Source organism: Xenopus laevis, chromosome 5L (genome assembly GCF_017654675.1).
Source record: "Xenopus laevis strain J_2021 chromosome 5L, Xenopus_laevis_v10.1, whole genome shotgun sequence".
Classification (NCBI taxonomy): domain Eukaryota; kingdom Metazoa; phylum Chordata; class Amphibia; order Anura; family Pipidae; genus Xenopus; species Xenopus laevis.
In genome coordinates this window covers 39,025,165-39,049,393 of record NC_054379.1, presented here as the reverse complement: position 1 = coordinate 39,049,393, position 24,229 = coordinate 39,025,165, and the positions used below count along the sequence as shown (strand labels likewise).

Below are 24,229 nucleotides of genomic sequence, written 5' to 3'. Positions count from 1 at the left end.
AAATACCGAATCAAGTCCTAATTAGCATATACAAATTAGGGGTGGGAATGGGAAATTATTTTACTTCCTTGTTTTGTGACAAAAAGTAATGTGATTTCCCTCTGTGGCCCTAATTTGCATATGCAAACTAGGATGCGGATCTGGTTCAGCTGGGCAGAAGGATTCGGCCGAATCTGAATACTGCTGAAAAAGGCCGAATCCTGAACCGAATCCTGGATTCGGTGCATCCCTAGTAAAAATTGGAGGAAAACATCACTGTTGATGGTGCCCACAGTAACCAATCAGATCTTTTCTTTTGTTTCCTAACTTGTAAGTGACTATCATCTAATTGATGATCTTGTCCTCCCATTTTTACACAGAATAATAAATAGGCCCCTAAGGATCTCAATCTCGGTTATTTTTTCCCCACAATCTCAAAAAAATTGTGGTTTACCTATTTTTTTTCAAAAAGCTCTAAAAATTCGACTTATCAAGTGTAAAAACCACAAAAACACTAATACAAAACTTCGCCAGGTAAAAGATGTTGAGGTCCCATAGAAGTCAGTGGGAGCTGTGCTGATCCTATTCGACTGTTTTAAATCAATTCAGACTTTTAGAGGTTTTTTTCACTTGTAATTGTCAGAAAAACTCTAATTTTTCGAGGTTTTTTAGCGCATCGTTCATAATAATTTTCTGTTTATACTTTTTTTAATCAAATCTTCACTTTATTAAGATCGCTCATAGTTTTAGAGTTTAGAGTTTGTGAGTTTAGTCGTGGTTTCAAAAAAAACCCTAAAACCACTAAAATCCGACCTTTGATAAATAAGCCCAGGCCCGGATTTGTTGAGAGGCCCGGGCCTAGGGTGGCAGGATTTTAGGGGGCGACATGCTGCCATTTGTTCACAAACACTGGGGATGAGCAGGTGATACAATAGTTTTTTAAATATTGCTCTGGTCCCGATGAAAATTTAAGCAAATAAAAGGGAGGGCATGGGGGAGACCAACAACAGCGAGCATAGGGGCGCCCGGTATGTAAATCTGGCCCTGAATAGGCCTCTAAGCCTTTTGGTCCATCAGCCAGAGTGCTTCTCATGGAATAAAATGCAGTGTTTTTGTGACACAGACAAAGTGCCCCCGGTGCCACAGTCCCTAATGATAATCAGTCAACATTACAGCCTAAACACAGGGCAAATTAACAGTAGCTTGTACAAATGGCAATTTGCATTAAGCCTTCAGAAAAACGAAATGGATATGTCAAATGGGAGGCAGCATTCACCCTACTTACAATGGAGCAAAGGAGTAAAAAGTACTTTTAGCATTAAACACCCAAGTAAACATGTAATATGTAGCCACATGTAATATGCCATTAGCTTGGAAAAGCCCTAACAGCATTAGAATTGAAGTGGAATTTGTAATACATAATTTCTACACAAAATAACCATAAGGCTGCTGACAAACCTGGCGATGAAAATGTGATTACTATAAGTTCCATACAATGATTAGATCTCCACTGTTTGGCATCCCATAACTCATATAGCTGTAAGCTGTACCTGGTTCTGTACAATTCTTGCGATGCTTGGTCTCTCTTTGGCTTTCAGTCACATTTTCATCACTTGTCCAAAGTATCCCACGTCCACTCCACTTTTCATTGGTTTCTATTGCATTGCTTAGATCATTGTCAAAATAGTCAACACTATTATAGCCTGAAAGAAAAAAACAGTATTTCATTCATCAGAAAAAAAATAATATATAATAACAAGACTTACCATGAATAAAAAAGCTAAAGGCTCAATTACTGACAACAGACTAAAACCACCACGCTTTTTGCCTCGCTGGCAGCACCTGTGTCCATCCATGAATACAGAGCTGCCTATGTTTAACAACACTGTATTCATGAGAGGCAGGGAAGAAGTCACTTTGGTCTACATGACCAATGAGTGGTGTTTAGATTATCACTCTGAGCTTCATTAGGACATATCCAGGAACTCCAAACCCCATTACATCAACCATAAGATGTGCTTACTCTACACAGTGTGGTTAGTATTTTCCTAAAAAGAGGGACACCATAGGCATCTTATATCCAAAATCAGAAGAAAACTCCCCCAACTCAACCAGCTAAATGTAGACTGGTAGACTAGACAACCAGTATATATGTATGTGAGCTTGTAATTCTATTTTATAAATGGTTGTAGAGTACAGTGTAGCATCCATCCATTATCCAGAAAGCTCTAAGTTACGGGAAAGCCATCTCCCATAGATTTAATTTTAATCAAATAATTTTGATTTTTAAAAGTGATTCCCTTATTTTCTGTAATAATAAAACAGAACATTGTACTTGATTCCAACTAAGATATAATTAATCCTTACTAGATGCAAAACAATCCTATTAGGTTTGATTCATTTTTAAATGCTTTTTTAGTAGACTTAAGGTATGGAGATCAAAATTACAGAAAGATCCCTATTCCGGAAAACCCCAGATCCCGAGCATTCTGGATAACAGGTCCTATACGTGTATTTCTACATTTTTAGTTTAAACATTTAAACAAATGTCGGGAAACCCGCACATTAGCAATAGTTATTTCACAAGTCAGAGGAACCCTTGGCTTATATCAAGTGGTCCAGGCATGTGGTCCTCCACTAGGACGGAACTGCTTTGCACTTTTGCTACAAGATCAATAGCATTTACAGTAACAGTTAAATAATAAAGCCTTTTGCCAGTAAAGATTCTTGAAACATGAATCAATGAGCCGTACCAGAGCTGTTATAGCAATCAGTGGGTTCTAATCAGCTTCCTTTCAGGCCAATGTACAATTATAGGAGATGCATGAACTTCCCCCTACAAAGGCTGTAGAAGATAATCACTTGCAGTCATAGAAACATACATTAGAAATGCATGTAAAAGTCTTCCAGTTGTTCCACCTAAACAGTTATCATTGATATTGCATGTATATACAGGGCACACTTTGTTCCTCGCGTTTATTTGCACTTCCGTGTAATCTGTAATTTGTTGATTAGAAGCCGTAGTCTTGTAATTTTTCCCATTTGGCTGTAAACACAGAGCGTTTTAGTGTTTTTTCTGTTGGCCCCCCTTACCATTGTTTTATGGCAGGAATTGTAGTGAATATGGGTAAACTTACACAATTGTTTCTTTCAGTTGTGCCTTCAGTCCTTATCTAGCACAGTAACGTCCCTGGCAGACATAGCATTTAAAGGAGAAGGAAAGCTACAGAGGCATTTTATTGCCAATAGATTAGCTGCAATAGTGCAAGCTAGAATGCTATATTTATTCTGTAAAATGTTTTACCATACCTGAGTAGAAAGCTGTAGAAGCTCTCTGCTTTTTTAGGAAAGCAGCTGCCATATTAGCTTGGTATGACATCACTTCCTGCCTTAGTCTCTCCCTGCTGATTTATAGCTCTGGGCTCAGATTACAGCAGAGAAGGGGGGAGGAGCAAACTGAGCATGCTTATGCCCGGGGCAAGGAGGTTTAAGATGAAAACAGGAAACCTGATCAGAAGCCCATGTGTACACAATAGGAGGAAAGAAATGCAGTGTTTCTTTTGACAGAGCAGCACTACTTTAAGGGTTTACTGGTATATTTAGGAGGACCTTTCTGATAAAGCTTACTTAGTTTTAACCTTTCCTTCTCCTTTAAAAGGGGTGGTTCACTTTAATTTAACTTGTAGTATGCTCCAGAATGGCTAATTCTAAGCAACTTTCCAATCAGTCTTCACTTTTTCATTTTTATAGTTTTTTAATTAATTGCCTTCTTCTGACACTTTCATTGACCCTTTCATTGACCCCTTCTAAAAAATAGGGATGCACCGAATCCAGGATTCGGGTCGGGATTCGGCCTTTTTCAGCAGGATTTGGAATCGGTCCGAATCCTTCTTCCCGGTCGAACCGAATCCGAATCCTAATTTGCATATGCAAATTAGGGGTGGGGAGGGAAATCGCCTGACTTTTGGTAACAAAACAAGGACGTCTAAACTGTTTTTCCTTTCTCGTCTGTAATTTGCATATGCAAATTAGGATTCAGATTCAGTATTCAGCCGAATCTTTCATGAAGGTTTCGGGGGTACGGCCGAATCCAAAATAGTGGATTTGGTGCATCCATACTAAAAAACAAATGCTCTGTTAGGCTACAGATTTATTGTTATTGCTACTTTGTATTATTTGCCTCTTTATTCAGGCCTCTCCTATTCATATTTATCTTATTCAAATCAATGCATGGTTGCTTGGGCAATGTGCATCCTAGCAACCAGATTAGAGATATTAAATACTGGAGAGGTGCTGAATAAAAAGCTAAATAATTCAAAAACCCAAATATCAAAAATGAAAACCAACTACAATTTTTCTCAGGCTATCTTTCTCTGAATTAAAAGTTAATTTAAAGGTGAAACAACCTCTTTAATCAGCAGGCAATTGAGCAGCAGGCTATATGCTGGTCAATAAATTCTCTCAAGAAAGACCACGCTGATATTTTTCTACCTATGTTCTGGCACCTAAATGCTATTTATTTCTCTCTCGCTACTTCAAGTTCAAGTCACTGAAATCTGTAGTTAAGGGATCGCAACATGATTTTTGCCAAAATTTCAACACTCAAACATCATTAAAGGAAGAGTAACATCAAAAATGTTCTAAAGTAATAAAAATATAATGCAGTGTTGCCCTGTACTTGTAAAACTGTTGTGTTTGCTTCAGAAACACTACTATTGTCGATTTAAATAAGCTGGGGGCACTATAGTAGTTTTTCTGAAGCAAACTCACCAGTTTCACCAGTGCAGGGCAACAGTACATGATATTTTCATTACTTTAAAATACTTTCATTTTTTTGGCGTTACTGTTCCTAGTAACTAGACTACTGCAATGAAGTGATCTAGGGTCCTGAGGTGAAATCACGACTGATTTTGGGTCCCATTAAAAAAGATCTGGCAATCCAGGATTCCGTCATGGGCAGAAAACACCTTTAGAATTCCCGCTCAAAAGAGTAATACCAGTTTTCCGTCAATACCCCCCAAAAAAACACTTTTTCTTCTCCCATCGTCCACTAATGTATAATGGTACAGAGGGGAAAGAGTACAATATCTACTGAAATCTGAGGCAGCCACATAATTATTCCCTGCATTCTGAGGGTTTTTGGAACTTTTCCAAGCAATTTACAGAACATTTCTCAAACATCAGGGAATTTTTTAACCATGCATTTGAACACTGTTTCACAAGAGTCAACTCCACTTGAAACTCACTAAACTCACTGACTGATCCATTTTAATCCCTCAATCTACAGCAAATCCTACTCCTACCACAGTCATCTTCCCAGTTCCCACCCCTGTGATGTCACTATCCTCCCCCTCATGATGTCATTACCTCTGTGCAAGTTTCATTCACATACGGAGAATAACTTTGCGCCACATGTATTGTACCACCCCTTTTTTACAAAAGTCTTTCTGGTTTAGGGTGGTGACATATGCTAAGATTCTGGGGAGATTAGTCGCCCAGCGACAAATCTCCTCTTCTTCGGGCGACTGATCTCCCTGAAAAGCCTTCCCACCGGCTAGAATGTAAATCGCCAGTGGGATGGCACTCGGAGTACTTAGTTTCCTTAAGTTTCCTCGTGAGGCAGCTTCGGGCGACTTTGGAAAACAAAGTCCGAAGAAGAGGAGTTTTGTTGCTGGGTGACTAATCTCCCCGGAATATTAGAGTGTGTCCCCACCCTTAGAGTAATATAATTGAAATCATTAGGTGTCATTTACAAACAATGGACATATTTGTACTATTGCAGTAACTGATGGCAACTAATTGCTGTGGGTTACTGTCCAGGTGCAAATTTGCTTAGTGTTGATGAATGTGTTCAACTGAGTTTGCCCTAGGTCTAGTAACTCATAGCAAGTAATCGGCAATGCCCCAGGTCTAGTAACCCATAGCAACCAATTGGTTTTGACAGTTTTTATAAATTACCCCTTATGATTTGTACACTGTATTTCATTGGTTCTGTTTCCTGATTTGTGGGCATTGTTGCAGGGTCTTTCCAAAAATGAACAGCACTGTGTAATTCAAATCTCATCTATGGCAACAACAACCAGCAGCCGCCAACCTCATGCTGCCTAAACCTTCCATCTGAAGTGCAGCATCAAGCAAAGAACACTGGCTAGAAATGGCTTGGTTTGTGGTCTGGATGATATGTTTCTTCATAGAGAGCTTCTTTTTTTTTTTAAGCCATCAGCTAAGGATACATATAAAATGGAACGGCAGTTAGGGCGACAGCTGGCAAGCCACATGTTGGCACATCTCTGCTCTGCATACAGATGACATATTTCTTAATAATGTGCAATTAGCTGTGTAATCTTCCAAATCAATCAGCAGAGGATACAGATAATTTTCAGCGCGAGTGACGATCATTTCTGCATTTACTAAAATCTGATGATATTTTTCTGCATCTACCAAAATCGGATGATAATTTCTGCATTTACTAAAATCAGCCCAGTGCAGAAAGAAACATCTTCTAAATACAAAATAATATAAAATACTAATGCATGACTCCTGTCTGACAGGACGCTTTTCAGGAGCAGGGTACTGGTACAAAAAATCTATTAAAAAAATTCTATAGAATGTTAGAGCTGTGTCCAATGTAAGAGCCCTATATAAAAGATAATAATAAGGCAAGATAAATACATGATTTTACTTATTTAATAGCATAAGTGCAAACAATACATTACTTACTGGTGCGGCTGCATCATCACAGAGTTGATACAAATTATATAATTTCAGTTCTATACAGCTGAATATTACTGTTCTGTACTGCCCTGTGCAATGTTAGATATCCATGAACAACAAAAGCTGATGGCACAATGATGGACCTTGCCAAACAACTAGCTATTAGTGTGATTTAGCCGGTCACATGATCATACCCATGGCCAAATATATTCCGTCATCATGCTAATAAGCTGGCATCTTGGTCAGGAGTGACTGTGTTGAAAAGCCTTATAAACTTTCGATTGTTTGATTATTAATCAGATCAGAGCCTGTATTTGCTAGTATGACAACCCATACTTCTAAATGATTGTCTACTGCTCATTTGGTTGTTGGCAGATATGCAAGGTTTAGAGCTGTGATTTTACCCTTATATGCTGCTCCCATATGACTGTATCTCTATCATTTTACCGGTATGGCATCTATTATCTGAAATCTTGGGGCAGGGGGATCACCATACCTTAAATGGGTTGTTCACCTTTAAAGAAGGAAAGGCCTATTTAATTGGGGGTGCCAAAAGTTAGGCACCCCAAGTGATTGTATATTCTTAACTCACAGCCTGGGCCGGTGCTCATAACAGCAGAAAACTGCACTGGTCTGGGGGTTCTTCCAGTGAGCACCACATACCGATCGGCTTCCTTCTTCTTCTTTCTTTAAATTTCCCAGGGCAGACGCTTGCGAAGTTGGACGAAATAGCCAACTTTTTCATTAAAGATTGGCTTTTCGTGCTACAGTGCATGCCCCCCGCAAAAAAAAGAAGTAGAAGGAAGCCAATCACTCGCTGGAAGAAGTTCCAGGCCTATTTTCTGCTGATCGGAGCACCAGCCCAGGGTGAAAGGTAAGTATATACAATCACTCGGGAGTGACTAACTTTTGGCACCCCCAAGTAAATACAGCCTTTCCGTCTCCTTTAAATTAACTTTTAGTATGATGTAGAGAGTGATATTCTGAAACTATTTGCAATTGGTTTTCATTTTTTTTTTACTATTTGTGGTTTTGAGTTATTTAGCTTTGTAGTCAGCAGCTCTCTGGTTTGCAATTTCAGCAATCTGGTTGCTAGTGTCCAAATCACCCTAGAAACCATGCACTGATTTGAAGAAGAGACTGAAATATGAATAGAAAGATGAGTACTAAAAAGTAGCAATAACCATATACACAGAACATTTGTTTTTAGATAGGGTCAGTGGCCCCCATTTGAGAGCTGGAAAGAGTCAGAAGAAAAAGGCAAATCATTTTAAAAAACGATAAAAAAAATAAATAATGAAACCAATTGAAAAGCTGCTTAGCATTTGCCATTCTATAACAAACTAAGTGAGTTCCTGATACGATTGCTTCAGTTTTATTATATAGTATCAGTTTTATTATAGTAATGGGACCTGTTATCCAGAACGCTCGGGACCTGGGGTTTTCCACATAACGGATCTTTCCTTAATTTGGATCTTCATACCTTAAGTGTACTAGAAAATCATGTTAAAATTAATTAAAGCCAATAGGCTGGTTTTGCTTCCAATAAGGATTAATTATATCTTAGTTTGAATCAAGTACAAGGTACTGTTTTATTATTACAGAGAAAAAGGAAATAATTTTTAAAATTTGGATTAATTTATTATAATAGAGCCTATGGGAGACGGCCTTTCCGTAATTCGGAACTTTCTGGATAACGGGTTTCCGGATAACAGATCCCATAGCTCTTTAGTATCTGATTTCTGTAACTTTCTGTGCACATTTTCACACTGATTGGAAAGACAATTGTTAAGTAAACTAGAAACAAGAAGAACTGCTGGCTGTATTACTTTTTTATACTCTGACAAACAATATCATTTTCCCTGATCTACAGTAATGTTACCATTCTGCATTTAAAAAAAAGAATCCCAATACGAGACACCTGTTGGCTTATAGACAGAGACTCGCTCGCGTCTTTCTCATTCTCCAACAACACTTGAACAAAGATGTATTTTAATAAAAACAGCATGGTACTTGTTCTAAAGGAACAATACTTTCAAAAAGTACAAAAGCCCCATGTGTCAGACTCAAATGGCAAGTTTCTATTGGGATAGATGTGTAGTTTTCATTGGTAAATTCAATGATATGGTTAAGAAAATATACTGTAAAATAGTGCAAATTTATCCTCCTAGTTCAATTTACTTTCTGAGCTTCTCTTTTTTACCTAGGGCTCAGAGCATGACCTGTATGGTTCCTAACACACAGACTTGTGCTCAACCCAGACCTCTACAGACCTGCTACCTGCTTTTCCCAAGATCTGACCCTCTACCTAATGTAACTTGTGAAATCTCTAAAATCCAGAAATGAAATCACGCTGCAAAGTGGACCGGGCAGAAACAAGCAACAAAAGAGTGTTTGAGGAATGATTATAGTCAAGAAATCAGGACTTTTTTCCACCAAAAAAACAGCCAACTTTGCAGATTGATGCAGGACTCTAGTGCGGGTGTAGGTCCACACAATTTGGGGCATTTATTATGCTGTGTAAAACATAAATAGTGGAAAAAACTGTATAAAAAGTTAAAACTCCAGATTTCCTACCATTATTTTACATTGCTTCTGGCAGAAGTCACCCAAGTTTTTTTTTACACAGCATAATAAATATGCCCAACTCAGTTCCAGCTAAGAAAATTTTTTTGTTCTGAAGGACGTCAGTTGTGATGGTATTATTCTAAAGCTGGCCATACGCCTAAATTTGGCCAGCAGTCAAACAATGTGATCAGAATTGCTGCGAATGCAAGCTGTCAGAAGAAAACTGCATCAACATTTTCATGCAGTCCTTGTCCCAAAGGAAAAATCAAAAGAGCCTGATGGATATCTGGACAATTTTAATTATGAATTAGTACTGTATTCCCACATCTACTATGTTTGTGCCACATTTATGAGGCATGGTATCCTTATGGAATACAAATATCCTGCCAGTCTGTACTGGGAATAGGCCAACTTTAGTGTTCTACCTACTGCTGATCTTAATTATGCAACACCCACCCAGCAGCTGCCCTTTGGCAACTCTACCTATGTTTGCCTTCTGTCCAGTTTTTAACAGGAAAGCCTGGTTTTAAGATGGGATAGCCTGCCCCTTCCTGGATCCCTAACGCTAATCCTTCTTGGTATGTACCCCAGGGTTATTATTATAACTGATTTAACTGATTTCCAATTATACCCAGTACCCAGTAAGTCCCTGTCTTGTAGTCTTTAAAAAAATGATGCTTATGATCCATATCCAGAACTCAAATGGGACATTATTGAATAAGAGAGGGTCCAGAGAAGAGCAATTAAGCTGGTAAAAGGAAAATCTCAGCTATAAGGAAAGACTGGCAAAGTTGGGGTTGATCACGGTGGAGAAGAGGCGCTTAACTATGTATAAATATATAAGGGGATCGTACATAAACCTCTCTTATGCTTTATTTACCAGTGGGTCCTTCCAGCTGACATTCCGATTAGAAGAAAGGAGATTCTGTCTTAAAATTCAAAAGATGTGGAATTCTCTCCCCGAATCAGTCGTACTGGCTGATTTAATATATAGCTTTAAGAAGGGATTAGATTCCTTTTTAGCAAATGAAGGAATACAGGGTTATGGAAGATAGCTCATAGTACAAGTTGATCCAGGGACTAGACCGTTTTTTTTTTTTTTGCCTTCCTCTGGATCAACTTGCAGTTAGGCAGTTTATATACAATATAGACTAAAAAGGTTGAACTTGATCTAAGTGTGTCTTTTTTCAACCTAACTTACTACGTTACTATATATAGTAACACTCGACCCTCTAAACACAGTCCTACAGATTACTTAAAAGCCCATAATGCTGACTGTTTCTTTGGAAGAGGTCATGCTAAATAAAGAGAGAAGCAGGTATGGTCTTTCCACTCCCAAAAAAAATAAAATGTAGGACAGATGTATGGACACTGTCTTGGCAGGGTGAATCAGCTTATGCACACTTTGTACAAACCATTTAACTAAAAGTGTCTCTTTTTACCAAATACAGACAAGTTCCCTCTAATCCAATTGCTCCTTAAAGTTGTATATGATATAAGCCACACACCCATGCACCAGACTGATTTTAATTGCAACACATGGATAAGCTAAATTCTTTGTTTTTGTATGTATATATATATATATATATATATATATATATATATATATATATATATGTATATATATATATATATATATATACACACACACACATATAAATATATATATATATATATATATATATATATATATATATTAACTGACTTATGCAAAGGCCAACTGAGTACTAGCCACTCCTTGTAAATACCAGAGTGATGCAATATGTACTAACCTTGGAATACAATAATAATTCAGTTATGCAACATGTCCATCCCATTAATATGTATCTATTTTACATTATCCTCTTATTAGGATCATTAGTTAATCCACGACAGTTCTATTATGATCCCCAGAAGTACATTAAATATTGACCAATACAAACAGAGATTCTGTAATTGCAACACCCAGCATGTACTTGACAGCAACTATGGGAGAAGCAAACAAACATCATTGGCACGAAGGTAACATAGAATGGTGCACACTTCTGACATCACACTCCCCAACAAACAGTGCTGCAAAAAACAAGACTGGATTCCTTTGTCTCGCTGGAAACTTTGTTAATTTCTAACTCTCTTGGGATCAAAAATGGTACTGAATCCACCATTTTGGATTCGGCCGAACCCCCAAATCCTTCGCAAAAGATTCGGCCAAATACCAAACTGAATCCAATCCCAATTTGCATATGCAAATTAGGGTGGGAAGGGCACAACATTTTTTACTTCCTTGTTTTGTGACAAACACTCATGCGATTTCCCTCCCCGCCCCTAATTTGCATAGTGTGTGTACTGGCAATGCCTCCATACAGGAAAGGCAGGAGGGTTTGAAACATTGGCACCCTGGCATGCCATTCAAAATGTGCAAGTCAATGGAGCACCAGTGAACACTAAGTGAAGATGCCAAGCACAGATACAGTTGGTGGAAAGGCTACGTGCATGTGCCAAGTGTATGTAGCTCAAAGGGACAAGCATTTTGCTCCTGCCCTATTTTACAGCAGAAAATCAGTAATCATTGAACCAGGATTACATGTTCGTCCTCTTAAAAGAACAGGAACATCAAAAAAATGAAAATGTATGAAATTAATTCAAATATAATTCACTGTTGTTGCCCTGCACTGGTACCACTGGTGTGTTTGCTTTACAAACACTGCTGTAGTTTATCCAAATAAGCTGCTCTGTAGCCATGGGGCAGCCATTCAAGGTAAAATAGGGCTAAAAGGCACAGGTTAAACAGCAAATAACAGATAAGCTTTGTAGAATATGATAGGTTAACGGTGGCCATAGACGGGCTAATAAAAGCTGCCGACAGACCGTGTTAGCAGCTTATTGGCCTGTGTATGAAGCCCCAATCAATATCTGGGCAGAAATCTTCCAAAAAAAAAAGTAAGGACCGCATCATATTGATGTAGTCCTTGCTCTGACCACCCGTTGTTGTGATCCAGTCATTGGGCCCTAGAGTCCAATGATCGGATCAGCCCTATATCGCTCACCTCAAGGTGGGAAAGATCTGCTTGTTTTGTGATCTCTCCAAACAAGCGGATCTTTGAGTGTATGGCCAGCTTTAGATCTTACACGTGAATCAAAACCTCTTGTATTCAACAGAGTTTATCTGCTATGTGATCTGTGTCTTTTATCCTTTTTCAGATTGAATAACTACCCCCATGTCTTTGTAAAAGACACAAGCATAATTATCTGAGCTCTATTAGTTAGTTCTATTAATGTTTATTAATGTTCTTGGCAGGCTAGAAAATAGAGAATGAACCTGGTTAGACCCGCCTCAATATATTTTAATATAGATAGAGACTATTGTATAACCTCTCCTTAACAACCGCAATTTAGCTCATAGACAAACACTAGCTTATGGAACCTCATTAGAGTTCTCTCTGAAATGGGCGTTACTTTTGCAGTCGGATTGTTAATGGAAACAATATCTGTATGAACATAATCGTTGATAGAAAAGTAACATTCTGCAGAGACTTTAAATTTCTTGGCTTGGCACGGCAGCACAAAGGGCTTGTGGTTTTTATTAACGACGATATGGGCTGCAGATGAGAGGGGATCCAAGGGGATAATAATGCCGTTGAATGGTTAATGCATGGCCTCATTACATCACTCTAGTAATGGACAAGATGAACCTATAGTACTCTGAGGCCATCTCATTATGCTTACTGATCAAAGATGTATGGTCTTGTCTGATCACTGCTTCCATATGTTTCAATATTTGCATTTTCATAGTACAAATATATTGTACATAGTATACACACACACACACACACACACGTATAATAACACACAGCTCCTCTCATCTGCCTTGTTACTCGTCCCCCAATATACACACTCAGCTCTCATAAAACACAAACATTGTATTGCTTTCACTTTTCCTTGCTGGTAAGATTTGCCTTGCCAGCAGTATGTGGGGCTCTTGAAAAGGAGAATTACAGGGCAAAAAAAGAGGCTGCATAGCAGATGAGGAGACCTGCATCAACCCGAAGAATACAGCACTCCCTGCATTTGGCAACACTGTATTCACGAGGGGCAGTCACGGGGTGGCGCAGGCATCCCCCCACCTGTCCCTGAACTTGCACAGTTTAGATGCACAAGGTAGTGACCCCAGTTGCACCAAACCCCCCCCCCACACACATGGTTCTCCTGCTTCGGGCCAGGGAGGGAAGTCAGGGAATAGCACTCAAAGTCTCTTTCAGGGAATGGGTCTAAGTTTGCAGGCCCAGTCTGACCCTGGTAAGCAGTAAATATTAGTAATGTACTGTAAAGGTGGCCATACATGGAGAGATCCGCTCGTTTGGCGATGTCGCCAAACGAGCGGATCTCCCTCCGATATGCCCACCTTGAGGTGGGCAATATTGGGCTGATCCGATCGTGGGCCCTAGCCTAACGGGCGGTCGGATCGCGGGACCGCATCAACAAATAGATGCGGCCGCGATCCGACGGGATTTTTTGTCCCATCCGATCGAGATCTGGCCCTCGATCGGTGAAGCCCGTCGGGGGCCCCATACACGGGCCAATAAGCTGCCAACACGGTCTGTCGGCAGCTTTTATCGGCCCGTGTATGGCCACCTTAAGACTGGTAAATGTATTCTAATTGTGGAATAATTACATGTACTAATGTAGTATTGCACTATTAGTGATTTTGTTGATAATAGGTAACATAAAATTAAAAATAATTGATATATCATGAATGCTTAGGATCTAGGGGTTTCCAGATAACGGGTCTTTCTGTAATTCGGATCACCAAACCTTGCTGAAAATCATTTAAATGTTAAATAACCAAATAGGATTGTTTTGCCTCCAATAAGGAGTCAGACAGCTTAGTTACCAAGTAAAATGTACTGTTTTATTACTACTGAGAAACAGGAAATCATTTTTGAAAATGATAATGATTTGCTTTCTCTGATGCCACATTCTTCTTCACATATACTGGAATGGGTTTCATTCACTAATACTTGGCATATTTGCCCCAGTGAAGCAACCCAGAACAACCACTTAGTAGGTACCTTGGATTACCTTGCTGCAGGCAAATTTGTCCAGTGTAAATAAATAAGGCCCATTTAATCATATTAGGGATGCGCTGAATTCCAGATTCGGTTTGGGATTTGGCTGATTCCGAGCTATTTTTATCAGAAGTAGGATTCGGCTGAACCCAAGAGCCTAGCCGAACTGAATCTGAAACCTATATCATACCTCTCAACTGTCCCGTTTTTAGGACAGTCCCTCTCAACCTGCTGTCCCTCATTTGTACAGTCGAGTTTTTCTCTGCACTGAACAGCCAGAAAAAGAAACAATGTTTCTAACTTAATTGGCTTTTGGCAGAGAGCCCAGAACAGCCACCAGGTGCACTTGGAAACTTTTGTAACAATTTCAGATAAGTAAATAAGTAATTACAAAATTAATTAATCTTAAAATAACAATATAAGATAACAGGTGTCTTGGGGAAGCTGTGACAGCTTAAAGGGCAATTCACCTTCATTAGCAAAACTGTAATACCGTAACTAAAAAAAACACAGAAATGTGTTCAAACTTTCATAACCTGCCAAATTTTGTAAAATGAACATGGTAATTAGGCAGTGTGTCCACAAAAATGGGCGTTGTAAAAAAAAATTGCTGTGCTACGTGCGGCAACTATTTTGTCCCTCTTTTAATTTCCAAAATGTTGGCTGGTATGACCTATATAACTTAAAAAATATATATAACTTAAAAAAATCCGTGCGCCAGCTTTTCCTGTACAAAAGAAGTGTTGGGATTCGGTTCCGTATTCGGCTGAATTCGTACCACTGGATTTGGGGATTTGGCCAAACCCTGAAAAGCAGGGTTCGGTGCATCCCTAAGTCATATAAACCAGCTAGCACTGTTACAAATATAGACTCATTTTTATAATAGCATAAAACTTTTTTTCACTTTTTTGTCGCACAGGTCAGGTACATAATGTACTTATTTAGCTTTGCCTGGTCTGCCTAAGCTGAGCTTTCTTAACTCTCCTAACTTCTCATAAAAGGAATCTAAAGTCATCAATGAATATAATAAGCTGTTCAAATAAAACATTATTGTTCCAGCCGTGTTGACTTGTGAGATGCTTGCTCAGATCCTAAAAGGGTACAGTAATAAAAAGCAAAACCTCTGTCCAGGTAACCCACAGCAACCATCAGATATTTGGTGACAAGCAGATGCATCTTTTATTACAGAACGTTCTAACTGTATATTTAGAACCTCAGCCACAAGGAAATTAAGGGGACCATTATTTGGGATGCACCGAATGCAGGATTTGGTTTGGGATTCAGTAAAATCCTACTTTTTGCAGTATTTAGCCAAAGTTTATTTATTTAAAGTTCTGGACAACTCAATGCAACCATTTTTGATGACATTTTTTAAATGTTTTCATATTTAAATTGTCAGGAGCACTCTGTTGCAGAGCTCTCTGCTTCGAATCCAAGATGGCAGAGCCCACGTCATATTTCAGCCTGAAAATTTAAGGACACCAGAGACTCGGGTTCAATGACCGAACATAGGTCTTTCTTGCTAAAGTTCCTGGGTGCTCCTAATTATTGTCTGCACAGTATTGAGATAAACCATTGTTTCCATAATTACTAATTGCATCAGCATGAGCATGCTCTAGAACGAGGCTACCCAACCTTTTTTTACCCATGAGCCACATTCAAATGTAAACAGAGTCAGAAAGCAACACAAGCATGAAAAAAGTTCCTGTGGGTGCCAAATAAGGGCTGTGATTGGCTATTTGGTAGCCCCTATATGGACTGACAGCCTACAGGAGCCTCTGTTTGGCAGTGCACCTGGTTTTTATGAAACCAAAACTTGCCCCCAAGTGAGTGATGACTGAGTAGGGGTAAAAGCACTATACTTCCACTATATGCTCTTCAGGGCCAATAACCCATTTAATGAAAGGATCCTCTAGTAAGAGACTTGTCTTTACTGTGAACACCTATCCTGATCTTTCATCCTATTAGAAGAGTTAAAAAGCAATAAGCATCTCTTTTTCTAGGATGTACAGTACAGGTATAGGACCTGCAAAATGCTTGGGTACTGTGGTTTTCTCAGTAAGGGGTAATTCCTTTATTTGGATCTTCATACTTTGTCTACTAAAAAATAAAGTAAACATTAGTTAAACCCAACAGAATTATTTTACATCAAATAAGGATTAATTATATCTTGGTGGGATCAAGTGCAAGGTACAGCTTTATTATCATAGAGAAATAGGAAATATTGTGGATAATATGATTAAAATAGAGTCTATGGTATATGTCTTCCCGTAACTCGCGCTTTCTGAATAACGGGTTTCTGAATAACAGATCCTATACCTGTATCACCTTAATATCACTATGTCTGCCCTTCTCAAGTACAAATAATCTCCAACTGTTGTTCAACAATGGCAGCATCTTACTAAGATAAGCCAAAGGCTGTTTGTGCTCCTTGGAACTTAATGGATAGACTGGATGTTCCCATTGTCAATCAAGACTACTTGCATCATATTCAACTATTGCTACTTCCTAAAAATGAATATAATCATTCCAACTTTGCATGTTTACTAATGTTTAAGGAACCTAAAAGGACTCACTACTGTGCAACAACATTTGGAGCCCATCTTGCCTTGGGAATGAAAGGCTCCAAGTGGGCTGCTCCATCTGCTTTTAAAATCAATACCCATTCTCTTTTTTTCCCCACATGCATTTTGTTCATTTAATCCAGCCTTTGTCTATAAGGCACTAGCTGCTAAGCACAAAGCAATTCATTCTTACAGTTGTTATAATAACCATCCAAGTTTGTCAGTTTCAGCTGTAATTTGGCCTCCATATACCACTGCTACCCAGAAGTCACATGGGTAATGTTTATTTGGCAGCTCGTTGGTCCATGTAATCATTACCAATCACATCAGTTTAAATTAAAACTAAAACAGATTTACCGTCAGTTACATTTTACAGCACTGTTCATCTGCATGTGGCAGTTTGTTTACAATTCATTTCATTCTTGTGCCTTTGATATTAACTTCTTAGTACAGCTTGGTAGACATAACCACTGTTCTCTTGTATGGGATTTGTTATCCAGAAACCCACAACCGAGAAAGCTTCAAACTACAGGAAGGCCGTCTCCCATGCACTTTATTCAAATTATTAAAATGTTTTAATATGTATTTCCTTTTTCTTTGTAATAATGAAACAGAACATTGTACTTAATCCCAACTAAGATACAATTACTCCTTATTAGAGGCAAAACTATCCCATTGGATTTATTTAATGTTTAAATGATTTTTTTTTTTTTTGTAAACTTAAGGTATAGAGATCCAAATTACGTAACTATCCCTTATCCAGAAAATCGTAGGTCCCAAGCATTTCGGATAACGGTCCCCTACCCGTATAGCTTAGTTTCTATTGTTCAAATCATTGAGGGTCTTGAAATTTGGCCTGCAAGGGGTTGATTTATTTTCAGGACAACTAAAATAGTGCAGTAGATTTGGTGGAGAGAGTAATGATACTTAAAATATATCTTCCAATTAACAACAAATTACAAATCAGAAATATGATCAGTGAAGACATTTAATTGCCAGAGACTCTAATATTGTTTAAAATGCTAGTGTTAGGTTAAAAGAGCAAATACCATATGTTTTATCATGTACAAGCACATGCAAAACGTATTCTTCTTTAACTCATGATCAGATTACATGGACATAATTTAACCACTTTTTCCCTTCTTTCTAATCAAAGAAACGGCATGATGTTTGGTACAGATAAGTTATGATATACTCCATTTGAAATTAAAACAGACATAAAAGGATTAGAAAAACCTATACCCTATGCATATTTAATGGGCAGGTCACTAGTAAAATGTAATATGTAAAATCTGGAGAAATAATTTAAGACCTTCTGCAAACGTTTCCCTCCCAGGCTACAATGCAGTGACTGTCAGGGACACCTTTGTGGAATTAGGGTAAGGCCACACTAAGCGATAGCGCGGCGATTTGACTCGCCGCGACTATTCGCCGCGACTTTTAATCCTCAATCGCTGGCGAAACTTTGGCGCTGGCGTCTATGGGAAATCGCGCAAAATCGCCAGCGTAAAAACACACGCGGCGATCTTTTTTCTATTGTCGCTCGAAATCGCCTAGCGAGGCGATTTCGAGCGACAATAGAAAAAAGATCGCCGCGTGTGTTTTTACGCAGCGATTCCCCATAGACGCCAGCGCCAAAGTTTCGCCAGCGATTGAGGATTAAAAGTCGCGGCGAATAGTCGCGGCGAGTCAAATCGCCGCGCTATCGCTTAGTGTGGCCTTACCCTTAGGGTTCAGCTTTAATTCAGGTTTCTTAGATGGCTGGAAACCATGGTTAGGGCTTCATTGGAGTGATATATTGGTGTCACACACTCTCTGTTGAGTAAATAAGGCTACTTGAGATCCACTAGGCAACCACTACTGGTATTGTTGGACCCAGGATAGAGTTTCTCTTCTGCATTCTATTTCCTGCAGAAAGGATGGAAAATTCACTAAAGCACGGCTAGCGCAAATTCGCAAGTGTGACTTCATTTTGTTGCTTCGGCGATTTACTAACGGGTGCTGGCGTATATTCGCTAGCGAAGTGGACCTACTCTAACGCTACTTCATACCCTTACGCCAGGCAAAGTTGCGCTATGGCGAAAGGACGTAACTACGCTAATTCACTAACTTGGGCATTTTACTGAATGTTACCTCTTGCGCCAGACTTGCCTTCGCCACCTCAGACCAGGCGAAGTGCAATAGAGTAGATAGGGTTTGCTTAAAAAAAAAGTTGAAATTTTTTCTAAGTCCCAAAAACCGCTGGCGTCTTTTACTTTTTTAAGGGTGATCGTAAAAAGATCGTAAATTTTTTTAGGGTACCCTCCTTCCCCCCAACATTTACTAACATATGGCAACTTAACTATACAGTGGGCACATGTATAGGGCAAAATAACAACTCTATTTTATTTTATGAAGGTTTCCCAGGCTTGTGTAGTGTAATGTTTTTGTTGCTACATATACTTCCATTGTACTTTAACTTGGCACCGTCTGCAAATTAGGCATCGCTAGCGTAACTTCGCTTTGATGAATTAACGCTAGTGCAACTTCGCTAGGTTTCACCTCCCTGAGCGCAACTTCGGATTCTAGTGAATTAGCAGCGCCCTGGCGAAACTTCGCCTGTCGAAGTGTGGCAAAGGAGTCACTAGTGTATTTTCGCAGCTTAGTGAATTTGCCCCATAATGCTGAGAAAGAAAGGCAAGCTTCTGTGCCGAGTATTACAGTTCTGCAATAGCTGTAGGGCAGAACGCTGTCTATCTGGCACATGACAGTTAGGATCAGCTTGACCTGATAATGGCAATGATTACGTGCTTGATAAAGAAATAAAGGCAACTCTTAAGTAGAAACAAATGTTTGTTGTTTTTTTAAGCAGTATATTAATTCACAGATATTTATTTTAATAACTGTGTTTTATTCTGGGCAACAACTTTGATACAGATTTTCCACTCATTAATAAATAGCCTTTGTGAATCAAAGTCATACAACATGGTTCATATGCATATTAAAGTGCTTACAGCACACTTAGCGCTGGCTGGTAGAGTTGTCATCTGACCAGTATTTCACCAGCTTAGCTAGCAAAATAGCAAGCAAGAATGACGCTGGTATACAAATTTACTGTTGATTCATTTGTTTCGCCCCTGATCCGCCTCAAATTCTGCTCAATATTACCTTCTTTGTATGCCCACAGTCCACCTTTTGATGTATTCGTTCCAACCACTGACATCATTGTTCTGCCCGTTATATCACTGTTCCACCCATCCTACATCTTCAGCCCACCCCCAGCATCTCCCTGACAATATTCTACAATTCAATAGGTGTCAAGCCCAGCAGCAAGGTAGTATCCCTCTGCATCCAATAAGCAGTTTCCTTTAAGCAAATGCTTAACTGCATTGGCATCTGATGATTAGTAGCTATGGGGGTATTAGTAGTAAACTATAAAGAAATTTGCTTAATTTGCTGCACTTTCCCAAACCTACCCAGAACGATAAACATTTGCCAATGGGTTCCAAACATATTGGGGCCACAAAGCTAGAACACTCTTGGTATGCTTTTTTAAGTTTATGTCAGGAATGTCAAAAAATGTACTACTCCCCCTACTGCTTTTCCATTACAACTCCCAGCATCCGCCATGAGCCAAAATGAAGATGGACACTCATTCCAAACACAAGCCAGGGTTGGGCTAGCTTCTTAGTTGTATAATACAGAGTTTTGCCATTTTAACTTCAGTCCATAAATACTAGCCCAGACTAGTTTGCACAGGTAATCTTCCAAATGAGTGTTGCATGTCTAAACAGCACAGGTAAATGCTTCTGTGCTCAATGGAAAATGTATGGGTGGAATCAAAACCACAGAAGATGGGTAACAACATCTTTTAATGTAGATTATTTACACTTTAGTGCTCACAAAGGAGGATATATAGACAGTGTCTGAAAGCAAAATACCTATTTGTGGTATATGATGCACAAGGTGTACTCACATGCTGGTGCAAAAATACCCTGTCTTAATCAGGCAGTATAATAGGCATAAATAGGCACTCACTGCTGCACCAATTAAAAGATATTCACAACAGCTTCTCATCTTCGGCTCTTATTAGATCTTTTGAGTGTCAGTGACCCTGCACATGCTCACTGTACTCTGGGCTGCTGCTAAAGAACTAAGCCTGGGAATCATTGGAAATTATTAAAGCTTTAGCAGAAAGTAGGGTCTGATGCTACAAGGCTGATTATTAATCAATTATCACGCAGAATACATTTGCTATGCTGTGATGTAATGTTATACTGTAGTGTACAGTATACCGTGAGTTGTTCCAAAGCTCCAGGAACAGATAGAAGTCTGGACATGAGCTGGGAGTCAGCAGAAAAGGCATTTGCATTGTAAGTCTATGGTGGGCCTGGTTTGGCTGCTTTAGCACTGCATTTTTTGTTCAATGTGGGGCTTAAAGTGCCTCCAGCAGCCATATGTGCTATTACCCTAAAAGGGTTGTGGTTGCCTTGGTGTGGTACAAAAGCTCAAAGCATAATATTTAGCATTTGTAATTGAATGCTATGCTGAGCTGTAGTGTTTCTTAAAGACACTCAGGGTCCCCTCAGGGGTGCTTGTGCCATAAGATAGGGTGTCAATCTTAATACATTTTTCCAGACCAGAGACAAAAAGCGGTCAACTTTGGAGTGGAATATCATTTTTTAACATGACAGAGGTACATAATAGTCCTCACTACACTAGTGAACCCCCTCCCTTGTTGTTTAGGAGAGCAAATAACAGGTGGGGTGCATTGGGTTGCTAAATGTCCTGAAACAGTCCTGACACCCCTACAGCTTTGGAATTCTGCCATGTCTTTCTGCCTCTATGGTCATCCTCCCATAATCTGCCACTGGATACATTTGCTCATGATTCTCATGAATAATATAAAGAAGATTTTGGGTGGAAACCTGATAAAACCCAACTGATTAATTATCTAACGGCAATAAGGAAAATAACCCAGCAAAGGAGAAGCTGCAAACCCCAGCAACATATCATTAATTTGCAGGAAATCCTAGAAACCGCATTACAGGAAGAGTTCCCAGAGCGTGCCAAGTCCATCCACAAGCTAATGACAGCAGAGTGCACAACGCACGTGTTTATCTGATGTCTTTATTTATTGTTTCTGTCATGGGCATTTTCTGCAAGTTTGTCCTCTACACAGGGAGTGGAGTTTTTGTTTGATCAACACTGACACACTTGGTCGAGTTCCAAGTGAGATCACGGCCGGCTGCTTGTGAGCAGTCATTCCTTTGCTCCGTTCACTGTCCAATGAGAAAATGCAACAACATGGGATGTTATAGAAAGGCTGTGTGTGAATCCAGCAATCTTCCAGCTTTTGGAAACTACAACTCCCAACATTCTTAGCCTACTGTACTTAAAGGCATCTGGAAGCATTTGTGGTTAAGAGACAATTGTGGTTTAGAGACAGTTGTGCTTAAGAGATGTTAAATAATATTTTTCCTGGTGCATTTCATAAGGACACCACTCACAGGCATTACATAGAGTATATAAACTCCTATTTTGTTCACTAAGGAAATAGCAAGGAAATCAATGGGGTCATAGCTTTTGATGGATACCCTGTGCTTAAGATTTGCAGGCAGCTTGGCCTTAATAACCCAATTTTGCATTTAAAGGGCATACAAGCCTTTAGTAATAGTGTTGCTCAGTCCAATGTTGACCTAACAACCAACATATTGCCGCAGATGCACAATGTACTAGTGGGTCAAATGCACACTTGCTTACCCAATATTCTTTACACAATAATTTTTGTGTTAATTTTTTATACAAACTGTGCAATCAACACCACCAGAAGGCTGAATCCATTAGCTGACTTTTTTCTTTTCTCGCACTCATAAGAAAACAACATTTGCAAATAAAAGAAGTCTATTCACAACCAGTAAAATGAGATTCTGTTATTCTCAATCAGTTTTTTTATTATCTAAACTGTACTTTAATTCGGGATGCACCAAATCCTTAGGCTTTAGGACAAATACCAAACCAAATCTGAGTCCCAATTTCAATGTTTACATTTGGAAAAATAAGAAAAATGTCACATTCAGTTGTCTAGAAATTGTTATTATTAAAAACTTATTTTTAGAGCTGAAAAGTAACTCGGTTTTCAACTGAACCCTAAGGATTTGCCCGAATCTTGACAAAAGTACTTGAATTCAACCGAATGCCAAACTGAATCCTGAATTTAATGCATGCAGGGTTTTATTTCAATATACTGTATTATGTTGTTTCAGAAACGTTTTTCCATGTCAGTAACATCACTGGTTCATTTATATGCCATGCATACAGAACACCTACTAACACTGTCTGGATTTGATGAGAAATAGTTCAGGTGTCAGGAAGCAAGGCAAATGTATAAACTCCCCAAATTTCTGTGCAGTCCCAACCTTTCCTACTCCGCTCAATGATTACATTACAAAATATCCACATTTCACTTTCACAAGTACTTGGATCTGTTCTGTTCTAACCCCAATGCCAGCCCATTTCTGGGCTTTTGGAGCTTTACTAAAATGTAGAAATGAAGTTGCTCGGCACCTATATCTTAATTTGGATCATGTATACTGTACACTTTTATTATTACAGACAAAAAAGGAAATAAGTTTTACATTCTTTTATTTGGATAAAATGGGAGATGGCCTTTCCGTAATTCTTAACTTTTCTGCATAATGTGGTATATTTATCAAAGATTGAAGTTAGAGATCACCAGTCCCCTAGAGTGAAATTCCGCCATTCTCCATTCATTTCTATGGTATTTTTGAAAGGCGTATTTATCAAAGAATGAACTTTGACTTTTCACCCATTGATAAATAGGGGACTGTAGCTATCTCTAACTTCACTCTTTGATAAATATACCCCAATGAGTTTCCAGATAATGGATCCCATACATGTACCCCCTACAAAAACACAAACATTCCAGAAACAACTGCCCTGTACGTCCCACATAAAACAGGAATTATCCAATCAGATCCCTGCCGACCAGCTCAACACAAGCAGTATGACTATTGTGCAGTTTTGTCTTTCCAGAATTACATGATAAAGAAGCAGCAGACAAGGCGAATTATTTATTTGATGTCTGGTGCAAATACAGTTAAGTTGCCCAACTTAGCGGACTCCCATATGTTATGGTTTTAAGGGTTCATGGTCCCATGTCCCAGGTTCTGGTACTAAAATATCCCAGTTTGCCTCTTTTTCATTATAATTTCTGCCAGTTTTTGAACAGAGAACACGGTCCATGCATATATCTGCCGCTGTTAGGTAGGAACAAGATTTAACAGAGAAGGACTGCTTAAAAATCCAGCTCTCGCCATGATTTAATAACCTATAATAATATATAGGAGTGAGCAAGGA

General features: G+C 39.0%; 1 protein-coding gene across 1 annotated transcript in view; it reads right to left on the bottom strand.

The window, feature by feature from the left end:
• LOC108716110 (sodium/potassium/calcium exchanger 3) overlaps positions 1–24,229 on the bottom strand; it is a 222,768-nt gene that overhangs the window by 167,178 nt on the left and 31,361 nt on the right. The window contains exon 2 of the mRNA XM_041562667.1: positions 1,530–1,682. Within this exon, the coding sequence (XP_041418601.1) occupies positions 1,530–1,682 (153 nt within the window). The remainder of the gene's footprint in view (positions 1–1,529; positions 1,683–24,229) is intronic.